Source organism: Chaetodon auriga, chromosome 20 (assembly GCF_051107435.1).
Source record: "Chaetodon auriga isolate fChaAug3 chromosome 20, fChaAug3.hap1, whole genome shotgun sequence".
Lineage (NCBI taxonomy): Eukaryota > Metazoa > Chordata > Actinopteri > Chaetodontiformes > Chaetodontidae > Chaetodon > Chaetodon auriga.
In genome coordinates, this window is record NC_135093.1 from 12,515,367 (window position 1) to 12,542,932 (window position 27,566).

General features: G+C 42.2%; 2 protein-coding genes across 2 annotated transcripts in view; one reads left to right on the top strand and one right to left on the bottom strand.

Annotated features, from left to right (window-relative positions):
• Positions 1-18,269, bottom strand: part of LOC143338906 (SH3 and multiple ankyrin repeat domains protein 1-like) — a 40,062-nt gene extending 21,793 nt beyond the window's left edge. The window contains exons 1-4 of the mRNA XM_076759782.1: positions 18,021-18,269; positions 6,192-6,792; positions 2,657-2,860; positions 41-112 (exon numbers count right to left, since the gene is read on the bottom strand). Of these exons, the coding sequence (XP_076615897.1) occupies positions 41-112; positions 2,657-2,860; positions 6,192-6,689 (774 nt within the window). The 5' untranslated portion in view covers positions 6,690-6,792; positions 18,021-18,269. The remainder of the gene's footprint in view (positions 1-40; positions 113-2,656; positions 2,861-6,191; positions 6,793-18,020) is intronic.
• A 4,497-nt stretch (positions 18,270-22,766) lies between these two features.
• On the top strand, positions 22,767-27,425 carry LOC143338710 (sialoadhesin). Its single transcript, XM_076759291.1, has 8 exons — positions 22,767-22,851; positions 24,413-24,451; positions 24,710-24,934; positions 25,015-25,293; positions 25,721-25,999; positions 26,144-26,368; positions 26,535-26,648; positions 26,727-27,425. Exons 1-8 carry the CDS (start codon positions 22,818-22,820, stop codon positions 27,317-27,319), a joined length of 1,788 nt encoding a protein of 595 aa, XP_076615406.1. The 5' UTR covers positions 22,767-22,817; the 3' UTR covers positions 27,320-27,425.
• Positions 27,426-27,566: the final 141 nt, after the last annotated feature.

A 27,566-nucleotide genomic window follows, 5' to 3' on the forward strand; every position in this document is an offset into this window, starting at 1 on the left:
CTGTGCATCTGCAATGTTCAACAGACAAGAGGAGAAATACCTTTGTGCTGAGTTTGGCAAGAGCTTTTTCATCCAGATTCGTCTGTTTATAAACTCTGGTTTTGTACCTAAACTGAGGACCAGAAAAAGATATGTGTGTGAGAACCGTCATTCGTCATACTGTAACACAGCCCCGCTTATCAGCGGTCGTGTACATGGAGGAAAAAACAAAAAAATAAAAAAAAAGTTTAGCATTTGTGCTGTAAATCTGTACTTTAGAGGGTGTTTTATAAAATGAACAATGTTTTTCTTTAAAGCAGAGAAGCAAAGGTGGGAATCAAAATTGAATTAAAAATGGATTTTCTTTCGGTTGAACAGAATGCTGGTTTGTGCTTTCTTGAGCAAATAATTACATTTAGTTAATTTCAGCATTGCAGCTTTAAAGCACAAAAGCTCCATTACTCTTGTTAACTGCAGCTAAACTCTCTCACTGTTTCCAGAAATTCACTCTCCCACTCAAAGTCTTTTGATCAGCTCCATGATTTATCTTTTGAAAATAAGCTTGATTTGTGTTTTTTTTTTTTTTGAGGGGAAAATGTAAGGCTGAACTGGTTAAACCTGCCGCTAAAATGTCGATAGATTCAGTGCTTAAACTGGAATAAAATGAGGTACATGCAGGAGTATGTCGTCTTTTGTCTGGTTGTCGGTCCTGACTGACTAGAATACGTGTATTTATACTTGTTGATCATTTAAAGGAAGTACCTGAAAGTGTCAATTATCCAACATTTCCTTTTAAAATGCAAATTGTGCACAGAGTAAAAATAATGCATTGCGATTATTTATTCTAATGGCCATTGAATTTCTTCTTATAACCACAGCAAATCCTTCATGTCCATATAAGGCCATATACATCTGTATAGTCCTACATCACAAAATGTAATGTACTCATTGATAATATATCCTTTTCCAGGCTATTCTGACATTTATACCATGGTTTAATGGAGGTTCTTTCCTGACCAGAACTAAAAACTGTGTTTAAATATTAAAATTAGTAAATTATGTACAGGCAGCAGTATTTTGCAGTGTTCTTGCGTAGTGCTCTAACTGTTTCAGAGCCCTCTCAATTCTGCCAGGAATAAAAATCAGGTGGTGAAATAAAAAACACTGGACTAAACTACGGTCCAGACAATCAATCTTCCAAACCTCCACGGAGTCGTAAACAGAACATCCTTCAGAAGATGATTAAAGTGAGTTCAGGTGGGTTTGCCTTCCACTTCCTCTCTGAATGGGAGGCCCTGTCAATGAAAACCACCTGACTGGATGTGCTATCTCCACATCAGTGCTGCACTGTGATGGCAAACCATTTACAGGCAGAGGAGTGAGGAGGTGAGAGAAGGAGTGTAAGCTCCTATCTAGCAGCTGACAGCTGAGCTGAACCACATACTGCACCTCAGAAAGCCAGAGAGCAGCTGCATGTATCAAGCAGCAGAGGTGTGTTTGACCAGGATGAAAGAACAAATCTGACCAAACACTCCCAATAAAATAACCACAATGTGCCTTCAAGTCAGTGTTGGTACACAGAAAGGACTAAAAGTATCCCGAAATAACTTTATATGAGCAAATCCTGGTCCAAGTCGAGCACTGAAGTGATTCAAAATGGCATTACTCACATTATAAATATACGCACACACGGAGTTGTGAGATAAATTCAGACATGGAGTAGAATTTAGTTACAAGGTCTAATCAGCACACAGACATGTGCTCATCTGGAACCTGGTCAAGAATGTAAACACTCTGGTTTGAAGCCAAACACTGAGTGCAGGATACTCTTTCAGCCCCACCCAGCTCATCAACATGTACAGCAGCTGGACCACCAGAGGGCACTGTGAGATAATTGTATCACAGCGTGAGGACTTCATATTGATGTCATCTCCCAGCCCACGTCCCAAAAAGCGGAGAAATGTAATTTCATTTGTAGGTTACATAACCTACAGAATGCAATTAAATCCATGAGGTGGATATTACTTTTGTTGAGATTTGTTTACATGTCACGAACTGTGTTGAATGTGGGAATCCTGATTATAAAAAGCTTTGATAATTTATCTTGAGTTGTACAACATTCATTATGTTTTCTTAGTTATGAGCAATTAAGTTTTGGAAGAAGGAAAGAAAGCCTTCAGGCGATGCAAAAGAAAAAGAACAGCTCTAACACTGGCTGTTTAACTTTTTTTCTGATGTAATTTTGGTGACAACAACAGGGCTGTATTCCTCTTTAAGACATCGTCTAGAGAATGAATCACTAGCTACAAAAACAAACAAGATGACATAAATATCTGTGTACAGTAATAAAGAGCGTTCTCACTCAGGGCAGCAGCTACAACTGAGGTCATGTCCTCTGTACATATTTTATATATGTGTGTGCATGTGTATTTTATAGTCTAATTTGTAGTATCATGTAGACTCTCTATGTTTTAATGTGTCAACTTTTAGCACATTAAATAAATAGATCAATTATTTCTCTATCAGACTGTTATTCCTGGCAGTGTTGAGAAGTCTCTGAAACTGATTTTTGATTTTAATGTAGGGAAATAAATATTGAGAGACAATAAGCGAACAGTTATCGCACCAAGCGGTGTTGGTGCTTTGGGGATTCTCGGACACTGAGACGTCTTCATACCTCGAGGTAAGGCACCCCTTTCTCAAAAGACTGTGAGTAGTCTCTCATGGCCCGCTCCTCCTCCAGGAACTTGGCGTCCCGGCCGTCTCCAGCCGGCTGGAAGAGGCCATAGTTGTAGGCGTCCCACAGCGACTCGCTGAGGGAGCAGATGATCTGCTGCTTCGCGTTCCACACTGTGCAGTCCGGATCAAACTGGAGACACCTCTGACAGACACACAGAGAGAGCGCAGGGCGGCGTGGAGGTCAGAGGCCTCAGAGGTGGAGATGTGCTAAATGTTTCCCTCATCTACACCTGCTCTGGAGGCAGACATTAACATCATGTCACACTGTAGGAATATTACACTACAGGTAAAAGCCCTGCATTCAGATCTTACTTAGATAAAACATATGGAACTATTAGCAGAAAATTTTACTTAAAGCATCGAAAGTAAAAGCACTTATTCTGCAGAAAAAGGGTCCCTGTCCCTCGTCATATTCTTACATTTTTTTCTTTCTTTCCAGAAATAAGATCATATCTGCCTCTGACAGCTCTGTCTCCGAAAAAGTATACATCAATACAATACAATTGGTATTATTATGGTAGTACTTCTGCGTGTTGTGTTGTATGACTGATGTGTGTGTGTGTAAGCCTTGGCATGCACATAGTTTCAACTACATTTCATCACTTTGGTTAAATATCTGGCCAATTGCATTTTATTATCATGGATTAATAATGTAGCACGATGGTTTCAACATCAGTTGGTTAATGATGAATGCGTGAGAATGTGTGCAGAATATGAATGCATGACTTTTAAATAATTAATCATCTTACACATTCGTGGAAATAAGACGACTGTTGCTGTCCTTATTGTCTGTGGTATCAGTATATTCAGGCCGAGCTCATGTCTGTTTTCACACCACTTTTTCTCTCTGTCCCTACGAAAGCAGTAAAGATTCTATACTGGGATAAATATTTCCCGTTTGGGATTTTCTGCTTTGATCTCTGCATGCATAATGTCAGACGTGCACCACAATCCAGAAGAGAATGAACAAACTAGTTTGGAGAGTAAAGCTCCTTTGCCTCTTACCGCATGTCTGTGTGTGATACACCAGAGGCTCACAGAGCTCAGTGAAACACCTCGGATGTATTATATGTATGTGGTATGCCTAACTAGATTTCACAGTGATTTGTGCACTGCCCATTTCCTGATAATATTCCGTTTTCTTGCATTTCCACAGGAAGACCATCTTTTTTTTTTTTGTCCTTTTCTTATTAAAGTCTGCAGGCGGAGGACAGAGCTGACCAGGGGAAGGGCTTTAACAGCAGGACTAAGAGGTCTGAATGAGATGTATGCATCCATGCCATTGTTCCATTTCAGAGAACTGTAAGTAAAATTGCACAGCTCAGCACACTTCCACGTCCCCTTTGCCCCCCTGGAGCCCCCACCCCCCACAGCTCCCCTCCATTCCCCCCACTAGGTTGCACTATTACATAGTGTAGCCAACTCTATTGGCATGGCAACCAGTTCATTAGTGAAGGCAGGCACCCGTTGCCGTAGCAATGTCTTGGTGGTCCCTGGGAGGTAAACCACATGATGAGGATGTGTATGTGTGTGTGTGCGCGTGTGTGTGTATGTGAGAGAGAGAGAGAGTATGTGCGCACATATACTGTAAGTGAGTTGTAATGTGTGAGTGCGTTCTTATGGTAGTGTAATTGTGCAGAGTAGTGTGCAAGTTTCTATTGTGTGTGTGCGTGTGTTTGAGAGAGAGATCGAGTGGCTAATCCCTGGGAGAGAAGTCTAATGTAATGTATACAGTATATTACAGTGACACTTCTCTCCCCATCGTTCTGTTTTACACAGTCAAGGATTTTCCGAGCTCTTTCTGGCACTACTTGTCCCCCCTCAGGAGAGTTATTTAGACCTTCACTGTGCAGTATTGTGCTTTATGTAAATGCATATATCTTCTTCTTTGCTTATTCATTCCCCATCTCTCTTTCTCTCTCTCTCTCTCCCTCTCTCTCCTCACAGCATTCATTTCCACCTTCCCTGTCTTTAACTAGCTGCTAATATTCATCCCCTCTCCTCATTTCTCTTTAATTCAGCTCAATAACATTTCAGCCGTGAGGTTGGGGGGTGCGGAGTGTTTGTCAGCGGTGCGCAGAGCTGAATATGATGTCTGTGGCTGAGACCTAAGAGCAACACAGATGCCTTCCACATATTCCTTCATTTCCAGCGTCACTCACTTCCCCAGCTCTCCCCAAACTCATTAAAAACCTATTAGATAATTAGCAATTACTGTTATATTGAGGGCAGATTAGCTGACATGTAGAACAATTGGCATGTTCAGGGAGTTAAAAATGGAGAAAGGAAGATGGGAGGAGGGGTTACAGGGGGGCACCCATTCTCACCTGGATATGGTGTGTGTGGGCTGGCCAATTCTCACCTGCCGCTCCCACACAGCTGAGAGCTGCTGCAAGTGTGAATTGATACTAACTTCAGTTTTGTAAACTAATTATGACCATACCTGACCCAAGCCAGATGCTTACATGGTGTTGTTGAAGGAATATGTCTGCCCTCACAGGTTGCTCAACACAAGTTAAGCTCTGTTTTTTTTTTTTTCTTTTTTGGCTTCCTCCTTTTGGGACTTACCCCTGAGCTTGTGGGATGACTGGAATGAAAAATGCTTTGAAATAAGAAATGTGCTTGTACAGTTGTGCACACTATTTGGCTAATGTAAGAAATGTATGCATCAAGTACCCATGGGTTTTTCCCTGCAACTAAACTGAAACAGATGTAGGGTCAACACTGCGGCAAATTTACTGTTGTAGTTTAGGGATGCAAAACGGCTCAGTTCAAAAGAGAAAGTCAGGGTGGGAAAACAGGGGATGAACACAGCAACCAAGTGCTGGCCTGATGTGCTTGCTGAAGGGCCTCACTTGGGAAAAATGGGGACCAGAGCCCTGCTGTGGATGTGCTCTTAACAAATCTCATATGTACTGGGGTAACACGATTTTTGCAACACAGAGTACAAATGATGAAGACTGCCATTACAAAAAATGATCTTAACAAGTTTAGTTTTGTCTGTACTTGCACAAAGATCAGAATCAGTAAAGGTTACATAAGCCAAATGCATTACTGCCTTAACATTATAAAGTTGCCCAAAGCATTTTTTTTTTTTTTTTATTCTGTTTGTCCGATTAAAGCTATCTCTCTTCGAGGCAGTAATACCAGAGAGACTTGGCTTGAACTACTTCCTCATTTGGAAAGACCTCAAGTCAGTGCCCTGTTTGCAAGGGAAAGCTTTTCACATAGATGAGTAGACTTTTAAGTATTTGATTTTGACAGTTCATTCATTTTAAATTTGAGATATGAGGAACTACATATCAATTTGTCTGCCTTAACCTCACTGAAATGTCTTCTGCATATTCAAATCGGTTTCAGACTAGGGGTCAAGAAGAATCTGGCATTGTTTCACGTGCAGGTGTCTTTGTTTCATCATATGTTGGTATGCATGGTGTTTGGCCATCGTGTTTTTGATGAGAACATGCACCTACTGTTTGTTTGATATCAGGAATTCCAATGCGGAACACCATCATGGTCAGGAAAGTTTCCTCCAGTGGAGCCACTGTGGTCATGCTGCGTTCCATGAGAGCCCGTCTCTTCTGCAGCGCATTCAGGCCTGGGTGATGAGGCTGCTGATTGACTGCGATGAGATGATGCTGTTGCTTATTGGGCAGCTGATGATGCAGCGGGGCTTGGTTGGTCATGTATGTGACACCCCGGTTGGCCAGGTTACCCGGCCTCAGCGGTCGGTCTGCTCTCTGCCTACCGACCACAATGGCTGCTGGTTTCACCACCTCGCCAACTTTCCCTTCCCAGGATTGTCGTCCTCCCGTCATTTCCTTCTCTTCCAGACTCTCTAACCCTCCATTCTCCGTGTCACGTCCATCTTCCCCTTCTCTGTTTTCTCCTCCCTGCTCCTCTTCCTCCTCCTCATCCTCCCCATCTTTGTCATCCTGACCGGGATAAAAGTGCTCGTTATTTCCCAGCATCCTTTGCGGTGCAGGGGTCACTGCAGAGAGGGCTGAGTGACATAGCTGTCATGGAGACAAAACATGGCTATCCCATGAGACTGGCTTCATCCTTAGAAACATGCTGTGGGAAACAGGCAGAGAAGGGAGTAAACTTTGGTCATTTAATCCTTATCTTTTCATTGATAGAGTGAATATAGCATATAGAATTAGAATGTGTGTAATTCAGGTATGCAAAAAGACACGTGCAATAATAGAAAAACTAGCCACCGGCAATGCTAATAAGTCCACATGTGTGAATGAGCACAGAGCTGGTTCACATTTTCCATTTAGCCACTGGGAATGCATCTGGGAATAGCAGGCTGATGAAAGACATGCTATATATAAACTCTGTGAATTTGCATCACAGGTTCTGCAGAAGAGAGTGAGTTGGATATGCAATTTAGTTTCACACGAGGTCAAGATCATTGCTACTTTTGTGGCGATGGAGCCGACCTATGTCTGAGGCACAACCCAGGGCTAACAGCTAAATGTGAGCTCCTTAAAGGAAAATTCCACCCTCAGATACTTGCACACTGTTAGATATGACAGTCATCAGATGTTCATTGTGACCCAGGTATTATTTTTTTAATGAGGTGTCATGGTTGACCTCTTGATTGACCTATGATTGACCTCATGATTGACGTGATGTGATACCAACAACCTCCAGGAACAGGACAGAAATTGTTGTGCAAAGTTCAATTTATCTGGTTTGTTTACACAAGCGAGGTGGTGGATTTGCAACACAAGACGTGGGGTTTGTGCTTTGATTCTTGCTGCGTAGAAAGCTTATAGCCGAGTAAACTTGTCAATATTTCATACATGCTACATTGATTTTTTCTTTTGCTTCTCTCAAAAACACCCTCACCTGTGTTTGCTGGGAACGATTCGATCACACACAGTGTCTGTAAATAATTTTCTTTTTGTGTATTTTCAGTTTACTTCTCTTAGTTATAGTACAAACAGGTTTTCTCATTGTTTGAAGAACTTGCCAGTCCTGTGTGCTACATATATCCATGGTCTTTTTCTTCCACAACTCGTAAACATTTCCGGTGTGGACACCATTAAATGATACCTGGCTTTTGGGTTTTATCTAGAAAACACAGATAACCCCCATGAACCTGCTTCTAAGAAGTCTTTTGAGAATACTGGCATTCGCTCAGTGTGCAGTTGTTGATATAGCTTGGGGATTTGCCAAATTCAATTGAATCTGAAACGTGCTGCAAAAGTGCAGATTTTTTTCCAGCAGAGAAAAGTCATGCCCCTTAGTTAAGTGTTCACATGGAGCTCTGCTCAACTGAGGACTATTCGAGAGGAAAAAACTGCTTTATGTGCAACTGATTTCTTCCTGACTGACATCAAAATTATCGTTGATGATAAATGACTGTCTGTCTGACTGTGGATGATTAAGATATCTTGATTGGCATGATGTCAGCTCCTCTGCCTTTGGCCACTTATCTTCAGGGAGGAGAAAGTCCTATTAGATAATAAAATGGACCCACGAATACAATTTGTGTCACCAGCAGCTAGTCTTAGGGTCTCAGGGTGGATTTTTGCTTTAAGACTGTTTCATTGCTTCACTGTGTTTCAGATTTGGCATACTGGCGCCTCCATATGTTCTGTCCTGGTTTTTCTCTGGTGAAGTCTGGCTACAAGGGCTTTGCCATCATGCAGATCTGGACCATTGCCAACAGCCGCCTTAATGATGGTGAATGACGCAGGGAATATCCCACTGTCTCATTGGCAGTTTGGTGCTCTGAATATCATATGAGTTGGGAGTCTGAAATAGATGAGTATCAGAACACTCAGATGGACAGATGGAACTCAATAAAATATCACATGAGACTATGGAGACACAACTCAAATTGGGACACAGATCTTAACTCATTCAATCACAGATTACCAACATGCAGATAAAAAGTAAAATTGGTTATTAATAAACTATGTAGAAAACATGGTGTTAATGGGGATTAAAGGGGCATTAAGTGATCTATGACTTTTGACTTATCAACCTCTATCGGTGACCAAGGACATCGACAGGTGTCTGGCACAGCTTACAGTGGCCTGTAATTGACATAGATAATGATGTAGAGATGAAGGAGCTAGCCAACAGCCGGAGATCCAACAGAAACATCTGATGAAGTCATAGAGTTTATCCCAAAACACTGTAATGAGAGGACCGCTTTGTTCCTGCTGAAACACAGTTGAAAGTGTGTGTGTTAATGCGCTTCAGCGTGTGCGTTTGCATTCCTTTGTAGCTTGTAAGAAAAAGCACCCGAGTGTTGGAGGCTGGTTGGTTGTGATTACAGTTAGTTCTAGTATTAAATAAGGTCAGGCATCAGAATCAGATCAGGATTTTGGTGAGGGGTTAAGGCGACCCTTTTGGCCCCTTGTTATCGGTCCCTATGTGTCTACCAGTTGCAATCTGTTCACAATTTACAAAAAGGCAAAGACTGGAGAGATGCTTGAAAAATAAGCTTGACTTTGGGTTTGCTGAATTATGCTTTTTCTGCTTTCCTGTACTGTTCTTGCAGCCCCTCAGATTTATCTTGTGAACACCGGCTTGAGAACAACTGGGCTGGCTTTTAGTCTCTTGGTTTATGAAAAGGGATCAGTCATTTTTAGACCTTGTAAAAATATGAAGAGATAAAGAAAGACTGACCTAGAAATCTTAGAAATGGTCGGTATAACTACAAAACCTAGCCAAGTCCTGCAGCTCTGTACTCTTATGGTCATGCAATGGAACAATACAAATGACAAACTGCAACTTTCAAGACAACCATATTTTAAATGCCATAATTTTAGAGTCAACAGCATTAGAATGATTGACCGGATGTATGCAAAACAATCCAAGCCTGGTCTGCGCGTGTCTCACTGACCAAAAGCAAGTCTGCTAGTTGAGCATTTCTGGGCAAAAGAGGGATGCCACAGAGGGAAGAGGACTGACCGTATACGATTCCCCAAGATGCTCTGAGAGTGACAGGGTGGGCCACTTCAACACAAACACAATGTCTGTCAGAGCAAGTGAACCAGGGAAGACAGAAAGACGAGAAAAGTGAGGAATGGTTTAAGAAATAATGGTGACCACTTGAGAAAAAGTATCTAACATCCATCAATCCATTTTCTGACACTTAACTCAGTTTGCTGGGTCGTATAGTGTCGAACCACTTATGATGGGGAAAGTGATCTGATAAATAAATAAAGGGTTTTAGAGAAACTGTGTAGGTGGCTAACATATAGACAACTTTTCTCATTACTTTTTTCATTTTACTGCTAGATTTAAAGGTCTCAGTGCTTAATAATAACTATAGCTATAAACGCTATAAAGACAGTTATACCTATAAGAAAGCTCATCTGTTCAATTACCAATGGCTTGAAATTCATATCCAACATGCATTTTTACATATTAAATTACATTAAACCAGTATTTGTAGGGGACAGCGCACTACAGGACTCATCATTGGTCATTGTTGTAAATCTGATTTACATGCTCAAAATGTTTGTCATATGCATTTAGGCCAAAACCTCTGTGACAAAGAGCATAATGTTGATGACATGTTTTGGAGAAGAGCACTACCATTCAAGTACACCAGGAGAGAATAGAGAAGGTTGATATATGGACAAAGTCTCATCAAATATTGATCAACATTGAGCCTGCACTAGGCAAGATAAAGAACTAGAGGGACAGGCTGAGAGTAGACAGGAGCCTAATAACTGGGATGTAAAACCGAAAGGGGAATACACAAGAGAGAAAGATGAAGAGAGCTGCAGTTTGCATAAAGCAGAGTAATCAGATTGAGAGGAAAAAAGGGGGGTCGAGAGAACAACCGTGGCTGGAGGAGGGATGAGAGCGAGTGGGGAGCTAAGCTAAAGCAAACAGTAATGTACATATAAAAACAGGATGAAATGAGGTCTGTGTAAAAGGAAATGCTATTTGATGTCATGGTCTAACTATGGCAACTCCAGCAGCACCTCCTGAAACACTCTCCTCCGTCATCATGGATGGCGCAACTCATCTCGTCTTTGCCTTCCCCGTCCTGTCACTCAGCTCCTACGCTCTGCCACAACAATAGCTCAGACTTAGTTTCCTTTTGCCAGCTCTTTCGCTCTCCTGTCCCTGTGCTGGCCATCATCTCTCCAACTCGTCTCGACTTGTCTATCTGTCTGGAAAACGGTGGTGGGAGAGAGGAATGAATTTCAGTCTCTCGACAGAGCTGTCTCTCCGCATCGTCTCAGAGGCAGAAAACTCATTTTGCTCCGTCTTACACTGAATCTCTTCTTTTTTCAACCACTCACTTGCCTTTTTTCTTCAGTTTGACTTAATGTCTTATTCCATTATTGTCCTGAATGTTTCTCTTGTATTCTGAGGTCAGAAGAATATGGTCAGGGCACCCTGCACCCCATGATATGGTTGGGTGCAGGGATAGCTTGCAACAGGAGAAGGTTCTGATGACATCATGTGGTGAAGCCAGGAGTCCCTGGAGGCCTCAGGACTGACCACCTTTCTCTCAACCAGGAAACGATGATGGTTGTTTCATTGGAACATGGAACGTAATGGATCGCTCATGCAAATATGTGTCAAACACCACCAAGCTCCTAACTCAAAACTAAGAGTAGGGACATCTGAAGATTTCATAAGTCACTGAGTCAGTCTGCCCATGGGATGCCAATCCAGCACCTTGACTCCTCATGATTAGAAGCCATGCAGAGACTCAGATAGAGGATTTCAATAGATCTGGGCCTACATGGGTCCACAGGCAGCGAGGAAATGGAGTGAAATCAAGATGAAGAATCAGGAACTGATTAATCATGATAACGAGGACAGAGATGGATACCCTCCTTCAGCACCTGGGAAGCAAAGATGGATGGCTGGAGGCATTTGCGGGGAGAGGTCACTGATGCAGTCTTTGTCTTTTCTGTGCATCTTGCTTTTTGCAAACTGTAGCAAAGTTGCAGTAATGACTTTGGGGCTCATTTGTTTACTTTAGTCCTTGGGGTTCCTTGTAAACAAAACAGTGTGCATATGTTGGCTTAGGAGTCAAGTTTACTGCAATGCAAATTATGCACATCGCAAAATAATGTCGGATCTGTGGGATTTTAATGTCATTCCTATTTCAGTGTATTTTAAATCATAAATTATATTATGACTTACCTTCTGTTGAAATATCCTAACTGTCCCTCCATACATGATAGAAGTGTAGAGTGTGCTGTGCCTGTTGCCTGTGTGCTGCAGGGGTTTCTCCTCTTATTTTGGTCAGTCTTAAATGAATATTCATAAGTACAGTCCCAGCACAATGTAATATAGACCTAACGGACAGTCAGCTGAACTCATATTTCCTCTTTTTGTCAATCTCTCTCTCACTCACTCACTCTCTCCCTATGTAGGACAGAGCTTGTGTATAGATATATTTTCAGTGTATCGGTCCCCAGAAAGTAGAATTGGAGATCATCCAAGGAACAGATTGTCCCACTTTTACGTCCTGCGAAAGTGGAGCGGCCAAGTTCTGTCCTCTATATCCCTCTCTTTCACTGGGTCTCCACCCTTCAGCCTCTCACTAGTGACGAGGAACCATCAAGAACACTGTAAGCCTACTCCAACACGGGGTGGATGGGATGAATCACTTAACTGGGGGGAGAGGGCACTTATGAATGGTGCATGATTAGCCACTAGGTCTGGGGGTGGTGCTCTGACGTAGGAATTTAAGGGGGAAGGGCTAAGCTGGGGCATGAAGAGTGGGTACCTTACTGTATACATGAAGTTAACTTCAAAGGACAACACCATGGACAAATCCTTTGAGTTTCAATGCCTATGAGTTTGAGAAGAAGCATTGAAAATGTACTGATTTGGAGTCTTTCCTGTTACGTTGACAAGGCTTGGCATTTCCAAGCAGTAATTAAATCTGTGCTTGATAAAATCCGATGAAATACAAGGGCTTAATTGAATTCATTTCACAGGCAGATAACAACACCAGCAATAAATTCATCCTCTGTGCACCCAAAGATCCTCATATCCCCTCAGCAGGGGGGGGGAAATTCTCCTCTCCAACACAAACAGACGCCTTTTAGTCAATCTTGCATATCTGATGCTAATCAAACAAAAAACGATAACCCTGCTAATCAGTAATTAATTGGATGATTAAAATAATTACTCCCAGCTCTCCATTTCACAGTAAACATCCTGCCCCTTTGATCTGCGTTCCAGCTCCATCCTCCCAACCGCTACCTCGCCAAGGACGATCTGTTTTAGGAAAAAGGGGCCACCGCTCGCTTCACAGGTTACGCGCCGCTCGCCTGATGTTCCAAGCACGTGTGCATGCGCATACACACATGCTGTGCCATGGCGCACACACATTCCACAGTTTTACTCTTTAAGCAGCACTCGAACACATCTGTCCTGGAAAAATGTTTAGCAGAAAGCAGCATTAGGTGCAAGACCAGTCAGCCCGAGCTTGGCTGGCGGTCTCGTGTAGATCAAAGTGGGCTATCTTTCCCCTCAGACTGGATATAATTGGGTCAGGTGGAGCATGCGCTGAGGGCCTCGCTTGGGCTAAACTTGGCCGGATGGGCTGGGAGACCTCAATGCAGCACAGATTTAGGAGTGAACATCCCCTGCGCTATTTCTGAGACTTCCCCCCTTCTCGTAAACATTGTTTGAGCTTCTTTGTCCGACCGCACAACAGAAATCCCTAAATCAGGGTTTCTCAACTTTTACTTTTTCTGGCCTATGACACCATTTTCAGGTCCCCCAAATTTCCAAGCTCTAGATGGATGATATAGAAAATGAAAATACACCATGAAGGCTCTTCTATTCAAACATAACAGTCAAGTATTTCCAGTTAAGTTGAACAAACGTCCTGCGACCCCGTCTGCAAATCCTCCGGACAAAATAATGTTTCAAACTTTGCAAACACGATTTCATCTGCACCTTCAAATATAATATAATGTTAATTAAGCACACTTAATATCTTACAGCAACCTAATATTTCACATGCTTTATTTGAGGTTATAATTGCAGGTGAATGAGCGAATCCATGACGACCAATATGCGAGACACAGTGTTCTTTTTATTGTCTTGTTTACTAATAAAGGTGTTCCCGTCAGCAGTTACTTTAATGACACCAGATCCCAGGTCTATGTGTACACGTCTGCAGCACTGAAACCAAGCTTAAGTGCAGAAGACACAGACAGCACCCAGTATCTAATAACTTCATCTGAAATACGTCGAAATAGATGTCACAATACACACTCCCCTTTCACTCATAACACATGATATGACAGAAGGTGCGTTCAGATGTCATGAAAACAGACTTCAGAGGCAGCTGTGCAGCAGGTTGCCTTCTGTTTCGCAACAACAAAAGAAGGAAAGAAGCACAGATGCAGCGTCAAAACATTTCTAATAAAACAGACCATCTATAGAATTCCTGGTGTCAAGTAACTTTTTCTCGTCCATCTTTTACTTTTTATACTCGTCCCAGAGCTCCCAACTACAGAGACCTCAGGCCTCAAGTACAATGAAAGCAGGCCACAGACAAACTAGTCAGACACACGGAGATGAGTGCAGGTTTAAGGCTTGAGGGTGGATTTTATGGCAGATAAACAGCCACAAATAGACTGTCCTCTAGTGACACTTTCACTTACCTTGCACGTCCATTGACTTAAAGGTAACACTGAGAGACAAAAGTCAACAAGATACTAATAAACGCTGTTAGACATGGCTGACAAAGTGAGGACCATGTCGACGCCTGTCAGGTCCCATTAGAGTTCATCTATCTACCATGTAATGGGGTGTAATTGGTTCTGCAGACATGAAGACCCTTCATTCTTAACTTTGCACTTGATACTTACGACTGTTATCCCTCCATACAAAGGATTTTCTAATAAACCTTTGCCCTAAACCAGTAACATTTAGAAGCTAGGAAGGCAAGAGAGAGTGTGGAGAAACTTTCAACCACTTGTTTTGGGGGGGAGCATTTATAATAGTGACAGAGGTTGGATGTTAGACAGAAAAAGCAATGAAGGTATTAAATGTGTGCTTTCTCTCCAAGTTATTTTGTGGAAAGTGTGTTCTTTGCACCTGTCCCCGACTCTAATCAGATCATCACTGTCTTGTTATGACTCTAAACTGAGCGAAAGATTGCTGGCTAAAAGGCCGTGTGATCCCGCTGGCTTGAAATAGGCTGCTCTGCTGCCTAGAAGCTGGTTTATGCCAGCAAACAACAGCTGTGTTTCCATCTAACTGTCAAGCAAATTTGAAGCGAACTTTTGAAATGTCGCAAACATAGAGGAAACAAGAGAATATGCAAATTAGGCGTGTTGCCATCAACTGATTTGGAGCGAATAACAGGCCGTGCAAAGCGTAGTTTCGTCAGGTAGTGGTACAGGCTACATCACGCATGGCGAGTAGAAGAAGTGGAGGTTGCAAACTGAAAACAAAACCAATTGTGTGCCAACCGCCAAGTGCCGTATGCAAATATCCAGGAAGACACTGACAGCGGACGTAGTTTTTTGGGAGCAGAAACAGCTTCGAAATTTATAGAATAATATGTCGATTGAAACACAGCTAGCAAGTTTAATGAGTGATACCATTATAGTTCACCTATCAGTATATGACTTGTGCTGTAGCTCTGTCATCACGTGACATATTTCTCATGTCCTCATGTCAGAAGGTACATTGACATGCTTTAAAATTCAGCTGGTGTCCCGCTTTAGTCGCCAAGCACATACTGGTGTTATAGAGTCCCTTTAATCTGTGTATTTAAAACCCGGTTGTTGCTGTCTGAGCCATCTGTGCGAGAACAGCGTGTCTGTATTTTTCTGTCATTAATCTAAAGTTGCGTTCAGAAATCGTAAAGCAGGAGCTATTTGAGCTCTTCATAGTGGTGGATGTGTTGCAGTTTCTGTTTTCATGGCTTCCAGCAATCCTCCAGATCTTTCCCCTGGGGGAAATCTCCCCCCATGTAATAATGAAAAGCCTGCAGAGTCAGGGGAAACAGCTCTTCTCTCGCGTTCCATCTAATGAGCACAACAATGAGACTCTGTCAGGTCTGCAAATAACAATTAGAAGTTCATTAAAAATCATATTAGATGATGGTTTTTATTTACACATGGAATTACTCCTCAAGGTTATTTGTCAGACAGAAGATGGTCTGTGGCATTTCTTTGTTTTGTGGATAGAACTGCTGTAGCAGCATCACACTCACACGACTTTTGCACCGTTTGTCCTTGAATTAAGAGCTAATGAGTGTGTGAAGCACATGTGTGTTTTGCTTTTTTATAGCGCCTTACAGCTGTAGCCCAGTTTAATACCCCCGTGGGACTGATTGAAGGAACATTTTGTTGTGGGTTTTGCATTTCTGCCTCATAGATACAGTAGTAGCTTGCAGCTAATAGAGCCCAGCCATGCTCCTTCCCAGCAGGGCTGTCACTGGAAATATTCTCCCAGCATGTCCGTCTTTTGTCCTCCACTCTCTCCACACCAGACCCTGGAGAATTACTGGACCATATAGCATTGTCACATCTGCTACACTGACCAGCCTGTTTATCGACTCCTGCTCCTCCCAGCGAGATGAGACAGGACAGAACAGGACCAGGCAGGAAAGAGCAGCAGGATGGGATGGAGTGGAGTGGAAATAAGAAGGCAGTGGTGGTGGAAATTTCCTGAATCAGAGAGGCACTCATCTCCACTGACACATCAAGCTTTCTGGCCAATTCAGTGTATTTCATGTCTTTCATCATCCACTCAATTGTTTCATAATCACATTCTCTTTTGGCATTAGTCACACATTATGTATAATCACTCCAAGTCCCTCTCGATTGATAACGTCACCCAGCTTTCTTTGTTCCATTGTGATCAATTGTTCTGTGTTTGTTGGGAAGCCATTAATCTTAGTGTGCCCACTCTGCTCTAAATTGCCTGGTTTATTTGCTTCCTTTTCCCAAATGAATTCCCTTAGGTGCACTTCTCCGAGAGAGAAATATGCTTTTAAAGCCAGTGTTGGTTGTTGTTGTGCATTAGATGGGGCAGGTCTTGGGAGGCGGTGCAAAGTCAATTATGTTGTACTGTATCTATAGGATGAAAGTGCACAGAGCTGGAACACACCGTGGCATTTGGGTATGTGTGTGTGTGTGTGTGTGTGTGTCAGTTTTCTTGGGTCTTTAGAGGGTTTTCACCTTTCCACCAGCCGACACCACGAATACTGCGAGCAGGTAATGAATTTGACAAGTCGCAGCCACAGTACAGAAGTGTGTGAGATGTGGGTGTTGATGAGCTCTCCTTTGATTCTGTGAAATGTAATATAATGTCGTAAGTGTCTGAATAGCATTACAATAGGGTTATATAAATGTAGGTTTTACATAAGCACAAGTGTCAACATTTTTTCTCCTAATTCCCAGACTGATTTCTGGCTTATGTCACCAACATCAATTATTCCCCCATTAGTGTCTGTGCATGTCTCGCTGCCATACAACAGGTCATAACCTACTTTGTAACTGTGGGGGAGTGGTTGTAAAACACTGCAATGTACAATTATGACTCATAATGAACATGGAATAATCTACATGAAACAGGGTCTTAGCAAGTCACAGGGGATCCAATTATGGCCGCTGGATTCAACGTGAAATCCTCATTTGGAGAGATGAACTTTTCCACCAGCACTGCCCACTTTGTCCAGAAGAAAACGTCCGGCTGCGATCCTTAGACCGTCACCTTAATGTGTCTTCAAGTTAACCTCCACGGTTCGCAACAAGAAAAGAAATAACATCACAGCTGCTTCGTACCACAGCTAAAATAGCTCATATGCGCCAGACTGGAGCAGCTTGCTCTCACTAATCAGTGCTAAAGCTGCTCGGAGTGATATGTGCGATGACTGCAGAGTTTTCTTTGAAGGCTCTCTGATCTTTTTAATTGTATTTCTCTGTCCCACTTTACTCTTCCTCCCCACCTCCATAAAACATAGGAAGCAGCCCTCAGAGGACGTGTACCCTCCTCTCTCCTCAGCAGCACCCACTTCTTGTGACTTTCACCATCTCACATCTTGCTGCTGAAGATCCTTTGCTTCTCTCTGTGTGTGCCTGATACTTCTTATTGCACATCTTCTATATGTGTAGTTCACACACACACACACACACACACACACACACACACACACACACACACACACACACACACACCAGGTTTCCATCATCAGTCTTGCTGCTGCTTCTCGTATTCTGAACACTTCACATGACTTTGACTGTGAGATAGCAGTTGTTCCCATTCATTTGAATTCTTACCAAAACTCAGAGTACATAAATGAACAAACAAAAAGTAAATACCTCTTAGTGTGCAGTTCAGGCTGTGTTGCTCCTCGTTTTATCCGCAGTGACCTCCTTGAAAAACCACAAAGAGAGTAAAAAGGGACCGGGGCTGGAAAACGAGAGAAAGATCCAGTTGATAAAAATAGAAATGAGGAAAAAAATAAGAAAAAGTTATTTGCTTTTTCTCTTTCAAAATCACATTTTCATGCCTTCTAGTCTTTAAATGTGCATCGGTGTGAGCCAGCCTGAGCCCCTGTGCTGTGCAGCCTCTCTCTTTTTCATTCACTCACACACACTTTCACCTACTCTATGCCCTGGTTTAGCCATCTCTCTCTCTCTCTCTCTCTCTCTCTCTCTCTCTCTCTCTCTCTCTCTCTCTCTCTCTCTCTCCAGCGTGGCGTACTCTCCCTCTCTCTTACTTCAGCTGCTAGATTGATCTTTCTCCTTCGTTCTCCTTCATCTTTTGTACTTCCACTGTGTACTGACTCTTCACTCTCTATGTGTCAGTTTCTCTCCCTGCCTTTTTTTTGCACTCAAGTGCTCTTCTATTCAATTATTCCCAATTTTCTTCATTACCCCCTCTCGTTCTCCGTCTTTTCACCTCTCCTCCCTCTCTCACTCATTATTTCAGTCACTCCATCAATCAAACGCACTCACACTCGTCCCATGATATCACTCCCTCCCCTTTATCTTTCATACATACAGTGGATGGATTCAGGCCACCTCACTGCTCCCCTCATGTCTCTGACGCTGAGAGGTCGTCATAAAAATAAAGAAAAACTGTTTTTCCATTCATAAAATGTGGCTTTATTACCAAGTCAGTACAAATAAAAGATGATGGCAGATATTGTAGCTACATCTGCTAAGAAAGTCATCAACCATGACTGTGAACAAACTTGGAGTAATAATGGGCTGTATTCTGTCATTTAAAGGGTCAGTTCCCCTCAATGACACACGCAGTGTTAATTAACAAATACACTGATAGAACTGGGGATACCACAAATATGTGATATTCCTTAACCATTCAGCTATGACATGCCCATGCCAGCACTGCAACACACTGGGATAAACTGATATTTCCCATTTTAATAGCAAGTGTAAACGGGGTGCTGGTGATGCATGTGTTTGTGCTTAAGGAGTGACTGCATCATTATCTGTCCCACCGGGTGAACGTAAGGGACCTACACATGGCACATGGTGCTCCCTCATGGTAAACTGGTTATGACGCAAGCATCTGCTAGCTGAGAGCAGGAAGCCTATTTCATACTGCACTGCACGACCAAAAGAAGTGTAAAAAATGCAGAAGTAAAACCTACATAGAACATGGTACATTCAGTGCTGTGATGTTGGATCTGTGCGATGATACCAGGAAGTTTATATAATAATTCTGTTTCAGTGAACCGCCTGTACGCAGCTGGAGTGCTTGAGTGAAAAACTGTCCTTATGCTTACTTTATGCTTTTAGAGCCCATCAAAGAGAAGGGTGGAGGACAGAGGAAGGCGAGCTTGACTGAAATACATTAATGCACACAATGGTGCGCTCTGTTAAGTGGAGATGCAGATGAGTCCTGACAAATCCAGCCTCTCAAGGACGACATGTCACCTGCATTTTAACCCTTGATAAGAGCCCTACCGGATGCTCTGCTTTAATGGTGTACGAGCACTCCGTGGTGTATACTCACTTGTACTTTCATCCTGCCTCGGTGCTTCCACTGCCTTTGTTGCCCAATGTCCTTATTCTGAGAAACTAGCTTTCCTCCTGCTTTCTGTGTTAATGCCTCTCCTGCCAAAGGCAAGGAGAGAAAAGTGGGTCACGGGCAGATGGAGCATACAGTAGTAAGAATGTGTTGGCTAAGTTTTTATTTGTATTTTTTTTTTTTCTGTGTTTCAGTGAGTTCAGTTGCTTTGCTTTGGGTGAAGTGGGGTCAGACTGAAGAGGAAAGCAAAAGCAGAAGAAGAGACAGGAGAAAAGGGCCGAACGAGAGACGATTGATTTATGAAATGGAGGCTGTGACGCACAGAGAAAGTATTGCTTTAAAACACTATCTTCAAACATGAAATGCACATTTTCAATGTGAGTACTTTATAAAACTTTGTACTGAATTGTCAACCGAACAATACAACCTCATGTTGAGATGCATATTTGTGACTGTTGCACTCACAGACCAAAACTGTGTTGCAACTCCAATGTACTAAATATAGTTACATGTGCTTACTGTACAAACAGTTCAGTGAAATATGGGCTGAAACCAGCAGGCAGGCCTCATTCGTGCATTGTGTCCTCGAGGAAAACCAGTGCAGTGCTGGACTCTGGTGGCCGTTTCATGTAACTGAAACAGTTGTCCGAAATGTGAGTAATAAAATGTAATTCTCAGGAGACTTGTAACATTTCAGTGTTGAATGTATCAACATTTCCATTTGCCTTTTTAGACGTAAGTGCAGTTGCTCAAGAAATGTGTCTCAACATTCATACTGTGATCTGCCTTTCTCTTCCTCTTACAAAAGGTAAAGTCCCAGCTTGAATCACAGAAATAGAATCTGTTATTCAGGGAATAAAACTAAAAAAAATTACATTTCACATTAGAAAAAGGAAGAGCCTCATCTTTTGCATTTATTATATATCGGTACGTATGTATTGTTAATTATAGTCGGTCTACGATTTTGCACACAAGACAAAACGAAAGTGTCCCTTTGGTTGGATTCTGAGAAACAAGACAGAAACAGAAGCGCCACACTTTGTCACGTGTCTGACCAGAAGACTACAAGTGCCTTTTCAGCAGATCGGCTTTGAGCCAGATGCTGCGTTCCAGTTCCCACTTACTACTATTTCGTATACCAGAAAAAGATTTAATCTGTCCCAACACATAGTACGTCAAATGCAGTTTACCAGAAATACCAGGGTGTCCTACAGCGTCTGGCCACATTTTGCAGTATGCAAGCCAGCCTTCTTTTCTGGCTCTTCTGACCCACAATTCTCTGTGCAGCGGAGGGTGCATCACATCCACTGAGAGCGTGGGTCCGACACAGTCTTGGCAGCCATTCCAAATTGCATACTTTTTCTTTTTAATTCAAATTTTGCACTGAGTAAGAGGATCCAAGTCAAGGCCATTGTGAAGTACTATATCACAATTGTATGCATACTGCATGCAACAGTGTGTGCTTTGGAAGGGCAGCTGCCGTACACACTAAAAGAAAAAGTGTGCGATCTGGAATGCAGCCACTTTGCTCAATGTGGTACTTTTTAGGTGCAGGAAAGGAGTCCAAAAGTAGTGATTTCATCTGCTCAGAAATGTGTTGACAGCCAGTGTCTGACATGATTTCAGTTTGCTTTCAGCGTTTTTATCGTTGGTCTTTATCTGCAGGAATCAGCAGCATGTCATTTTGCACCTAAAACCCACAGTATCCTGAAATGATCTGCACATAAAACGACTGATTACAACCTCTGGTGTAAATGATGATGTCTCGTTAAGCTTTTGAATGTCACATCATTATTTTTAAACCTGATCTGTATGTGCGTGGGCAGCTTCACAAAATCATGTCATCTGTGTACTAATAAATAGTGATTGTCACATGTTGAATGATGACTGTCGCATCATTTCTAAAAAAATCCAGACTTAGTTTTGGTCCTTTAGCCTCAGAGTCTCTGTCTGTTTGATTCACACCCATCTTCCGCCCTGTCATGTCAGTGACCGACAACAAAAACAGTTTTGTAACAGCTTAACCATTTGATATGTGAAACAGACGCCACAGTTTCTCCTTTATTTCTCAGAAACTTCTTAATCAGAAAAAAAAAAAAAGCATAGGATCAGTTCCTTTGGTGTCATGAGAACACCATAAAACTTTCTCAGCTGCAATACTATTTTGTGAAACTGCGAAATACTGTTATAGGAAATACTGAAATACTAATACCTTTAACATAATACTGATAAGACTGAAAATCTAAAGTGCTGTACATCTTAATGAGGCTGCCCAAAGGCTTCTTCAAATACTCATGTACACTTAATCGCAGAATGAGAGCATATTCTTTTCACGCTTAGGTGGACCAGTGGGTCCATCACACGCTTTTGGAGTGCTATCTGGTTGCATATTACTTGCATTCAGTTGGGAATCCATCACATGAGCTATGAAAGCCAGGTATAAACTAACACCGACTAACATCAGCGTTTGTTTTGAGTGAGAAAAGGTACAACCAGCTTTCATTACAAATGGGCATTTATTGTCTTTCAGCTCCGATCAGCAGTGATGGAAACAAGACACCCGAGCAGACTAATGCTAATTTTTGCCCCTTTTCCAACATGATGCCATGAGGCGCATTGAAGTTCCACACTTGAACATCATTCAGTCTGCACTGAGTTCGAAAGGGAGATTGAAGTGAAAGCTGTAAGAAAACAGTAAGCAAGTTTGTGATGTTGAGCTTTCTACATCAGACAGGAAACGAAGAAACACAGAGGCAAACACGTCTGCGGGCAATGGGAAATGAGTGAATTATCTATTTTAAGTGTGTTTTTTACCCGCCTTTAACAACCTCGGCGTAACTTTGGTAGAATTTGTATATATATTGTCATTTATGCCGCCTCTCTGTAAAGTTGTTCATCTACCACTGAGGGGAAATATTACTACAGAGGGAAGTATTCTTTAAGCATGAAGAAAACCTCTATTACTGTTTTTTTTTTTATTTCTTGCAGTCCTTGCAACACGTGGTCTCTTTGCCCTCCCCATTTCAACTTCCTCAACATGACTGAATACTTGAAAGCCTGTTAGTGTGCTCACCTCTGCACTTAAGTCACAGTGCAGTTGCTCTTGTCCTTGCAGGACGATGATGGGGGTAAAGCATCTACTGCTCCTGGCAGGTAAGAAGGACCCGATGAAACATGAACAAGGACTGCTGATGGGATTAAAGGTGGTTTTGCCATTTCCAATTGCAAAGATATCAGAAAATGTTCTTACATTTAGCTGCATTGTCTGCGCCCTTCAGTAAGGCACTTAGCCCTCAGTGGTAAGGACTCTCTCACTGACCTGTGGTGATCAGTGTGAGAGCATCAGGGCGTTGGCTGAAAAGCCAATTTTCATCATCTATAGACAGGATGAATAAAAGTTAAAACAGAATGAGATTTAAATGTGAGATTCAGTAATATAAATACTTGTTGTTGTTCGGCACTCTATAATTTTGAATGCGATGAATTTGTACATGTTTTCATGTGCCGTGTGACTGTTCCAGTCAACTTTATGTCCTTCTACTCGCAGAAAGATCGAATTTTCTGACTTACAAACTTCAGCTCAAATTCTAATTGACTATATTGCTGAACAATTCAAAGCTGATTATGTGTGCACTTACACAGACACTGGCTTTTGCTGCGTTGGCATGTAGATTCATTCCCTGGAATGAATCCCTTCAGGTTACTCCTGTCAGGGTTCATTTAACATTTTATTAATCATCTGTAAAATGAATCACGCATTGCATCAGATTAGAAAAATGTTGAGAGCAAAAAGCTGAAAAAAACAACAATATTAGTATTCTTCTATTAAATGATGTTGAAAGAGGCTTTGCCAACATTTTGTTTAAATATGAACACAACAGTCATACACACAGGCACTCAAACACACAGGCGGAGCAGAAATTATACAAATTCATTTTACCCACAGATGTCGCAGATGTTTTCTGTGCTGCAGCATTAAGTAAATTATGAATATTTTTTATTATATGTAATATTATGTATATAATAAATATGTGAAAAATGTTCCTCAACATTTATCTATTTTTTTCTAAAATAAATGAATACATACCTTTTGTACATTTGCTAGTCATTTTGTGTAGAACATTAATTACAATAAAATGATTGATAAATGCTCAGAACCAGCTCAGATATTTGCATTTTATATAATTACAGCATTAAACCAAATGTCTTCTACAAGTTGTAGAAAACTTTTTGACTCTTTTTTCATGTTTGCTCATATTGATTAGAATACATTTACAGCTGCACACATCCAAAACAAACAAAAGTAATATGTGTAGAATGTATTCTGGATAAATAATTCTTTAATTGACCGTTTAAAATTTAAAAAGTCAAAAATATTTTGTGCCATCACGTTGATGGAGTGAGAGACAATGCATGGGACTAAAAACCTGTGCAAAAATTGGATGAGGTAGTCGTCAATTTAGCTTCTTAGCTCTTCATCTTTAGTTCACTTTCTCATTGCGTTACAACAGATACAAATATATATAAACTTAAACTTTTAACTGAAAATCCATGGAAAGAATCATCACAGCTGAGGGCACACTGAGTCACAAGTCAATTATTTGAAGATGCGAGTGACCAGTTTGAATTTTGACTCTGCTCCAAATGGCCGCGACTGATGTAAACTTTGTGTTATGAGTCATGAAAAATTAACCTTCTTTTTATTTTGTGACAGCGTCCGTGCTCCTGGCAAGATGTCAGCAAAAGCCACAAGGTAATCATCAGGGTTCACACGTGTGCAAAAGGTGTCAGCTTTAGTGGAGTGGAAGTATATATTTGCATTAAAATGGAAATACTCAAGTAAAGTTCAAATACCTCAATTTTACTGCTTCTCACCGGTGCCAGATGTCCATAGGTGGCAGCAACAGCCCTTTGTAGCTTCTTGAAACGACATGAAGTGCTGCAGGTGTCAGAATGCACAAGCGAAGACTAAACTGTACATCTTCTTTTCCTTTGTCTCCTGCCTCCCTAGTTTTTATGTCACCCAATTTAAAGCAAATCTTCTCTGGGGACTTATTTTATTTGAGCTGTGACACTGGCACAGGAGCGAACACAGTGACGTGGTACCTCAACAATGACCCGAAACCGCTAAAGGACAAAACCTGGAAGATAGCAGTTGCAGCCGCCAAGGACTCGGGCTCTTATAAATGTGAGAGCAATGGGCTGGAAAGTGACAGTTTCCCCATCGACGTCCAGGGTAAATGTACCACATGAAGTATTCGAGTTGAAATAAACTGCGAATACAAACAATGGCATCATCTATTACTTACCTTTCAGAATACATTCCCAGAGCCTCACTGATCATCAAGACAGGCCAACCAGTGATGCGGGTTGGAGGTTCAGTGATCCTGCAGCTTGAGAACGAAGGTGGTCTGCAGGGGTGGAAGTGCTGGGTCTACAGAGGACATCAGACCCGGAGGATTGTGCTGAGGCTGAAGAATGACAGCAAGAGTCTGGACTTTCAACCCAGAAGTCTGAATGTCCCAGAGACCATCTTCTGGTGTACTGATCGTCTTGAGCAAAGCAGAAGTAACCAAATCATAGTCAGGACCTCAGGTAGGCTTATTTTACTGCTGTTTTACTGGAACATTTCTGTGGCTAAAGACTGTTTACACGCTATTCCAAGAGATGATTTGAAACCTTTCTGTTCTACTCATTCAATTACTTACATGTATTGATATTATACTCTGTCATACATTACATTTATCTTAAATTTGCTTTCATGTTGACCATTATTCGAAGTTGCAAAGACGGATTTTTTTTGAAGCACAGCATCAACTTATTATCTTTTAAGTTGCTATGGCAAACTTGACAGCGCACAGTTGTATATTCATGCATCCAGCAGTCACCAAGTCATGATTTTTATATCTGTTTTGGGTCTCTACTGTGGTCTCTTTAGCTGCTCCAATATGTTCGCCAGCTTGTTTTTACTTTTAGTCATTTAAATGACATGGGTAAAACCAATCCTGTCTTCTTCTTTCAGAGAAGGATGTATCGCTGGAAATGTATCCTCTGCCTGCTGTAGCTGGGGAGAGTCTGACTCTGAGGTGCCTTGTCTGGGGCACAGATCAAATCACCCGCGCTGTTTTCTACAAAGACCATGTACTTATTGGAGACAGTAACAGTCCGATCTACAAAGTCCCTGACGTGACAGAAAATACAGAGGGAACATATAAGTGTAATGCCACCTTCACATACAAGGCCCGCACCGCAGGACAGCCATACCATGTGGACTCTGATCATCAACTTGTGTTTGTCCAAGGTGTGCATATCCAACCAGCACTGTTTGACAGCGACAGCCGCTGGTGTACAGAGTGAAGTCTCCCTCTTCAGTGTGACACTGTGTGCTTTACACATGCACTCTTTTCTCCGTTTAAAGTCCGTCTCCTCATTTGTCCCTTTTCAGCGGCTCCCATGAAGGCGGCTCTGTCCGAAAACATTGGCCTGTCATGTTCTTGTTCACGTTGTCCCAACATCACCTCCTTTCACTGGTACAAGAATGATGATGACGGTCAACCAGTAATGCTACCAGATAAACGCGAAGGTTTCATGATGCCGAAGGAGAGTGGTTCCTATGCGTGTAGAGCTGTGTGGGAAACCGGGATGTCTTTTCTCAGCAAGAGCCACGAGTGTAAGTTCCTGCTGATGGACTTTGACATTGAAAACTCATATTTCATCCTGACAGCCAGACCTATTTTATACAGACAAACACCCCTAATGGGAATTCAACTAATATGAGCTATAACAGGGTCACAGGGATTTCATACAGTCATATGTTCATGTTCTGTGTGTTTCAGATAATTCGTCGATCACACCCATGATTTTAGTAGTTTTAACCGTGCTGCTGATTCTTGGTCTAGCAGCTGTAGCTGCAGCTTATTTTCTATGGAAAAAGAAGAGAAATGTGACAGGTGAGTAACCTCTACTTCTTTCCACTTGTTGTAAGCACACTGAAGGCATCACATAGCACTTCTTTTTGGTTTTTCTAGGACCAATATATGAAGATGTGGGGATGGCGTTGCGAGAGAAAGGTGATGACAAATACGAGTCACTGCAGCAGTCACGTGGGGCCCAAAGGGAGGGCGAGTATGACACACTTCACCCAGAAGCACCAGAGGACAAGAAAGAGAATAAATATGAAGCGCTGAAGAAAGGGGAAATGAAAGAAGGGGTGTACCACACCATAGGAATGGAGGGGGCAGCAGGAGGAACGGGGGGATACGAAGCACTGAGGAAAGAGGGAGTGAAAGCAGAGGTGTATCACACCCTGGGAAAGGAGGGGACAGCAGGGGGAGCAGGAGGAGCAGGGGGATATGAAGCACTGAGGAAAGAGGGAGTGAAAGCAGAGGTGTATCACACCCTGGGAAAGGAGGGGACAGCAGGGGAAGCAGGAGGAGCAGGGGGATATGAAGCACTGAGGAAAGAGGGAGTGAAAGCAGAGGTGTATCACACCCTGGGAAAGGAGGGGACAGCAGGGGAAGCAGGAGGAGCAGGGGGATATGAAGCACTGAGGAAAGAGGGAGTGAAAGAGGGGGTATACCACACCCTGGGGATGGAGGGGGTAGGTGGAGGAGAGGGGTGATACCAAACAGGCAGTTGGCAAAGGCAGAGGAGCAAAAGACTCAGCCATGAAAAGATAGATAAGTCTCAGCAGCTTTTATAGTGATAAAAAAGTCCCATTTCCCACAAACCAGCAAAGTCAGCTCAAATGCTATGTTTCGACAAAAGTTATCAGTGCTATGTGGAAAATGTAAGTAACTTAACAAAATCAAGTTAAAACAGAGCAAGGCTGTCAAATAGCACAATAAATAAGATCCTGTATGCTGCAT

Excerpts from the sequence above, each read along its gene's own strand:
- LOC143338710 (XM_076759291.1), top strand. The coding sequence starts at position 22,818 with ATGATGGGGGTAAAGCATCTACTGCTCCTGGCAG. Across the intron at positions 24,935-25,014 it reads TTTCCCCATCGACGTCCAGG|AATACATTCCCAGAGCCTCA; the intron begins GTAAATGTACCA and ends CTTACCTTTCAG. Across the intron at positions 26,369-26,534 it reads TCTCAGCAAGAGCCACGAGT|ATAATTCGTCGATCACACCC; the intron begins GTAAGTTCCTGC and ends TGTGTGTTTCAG.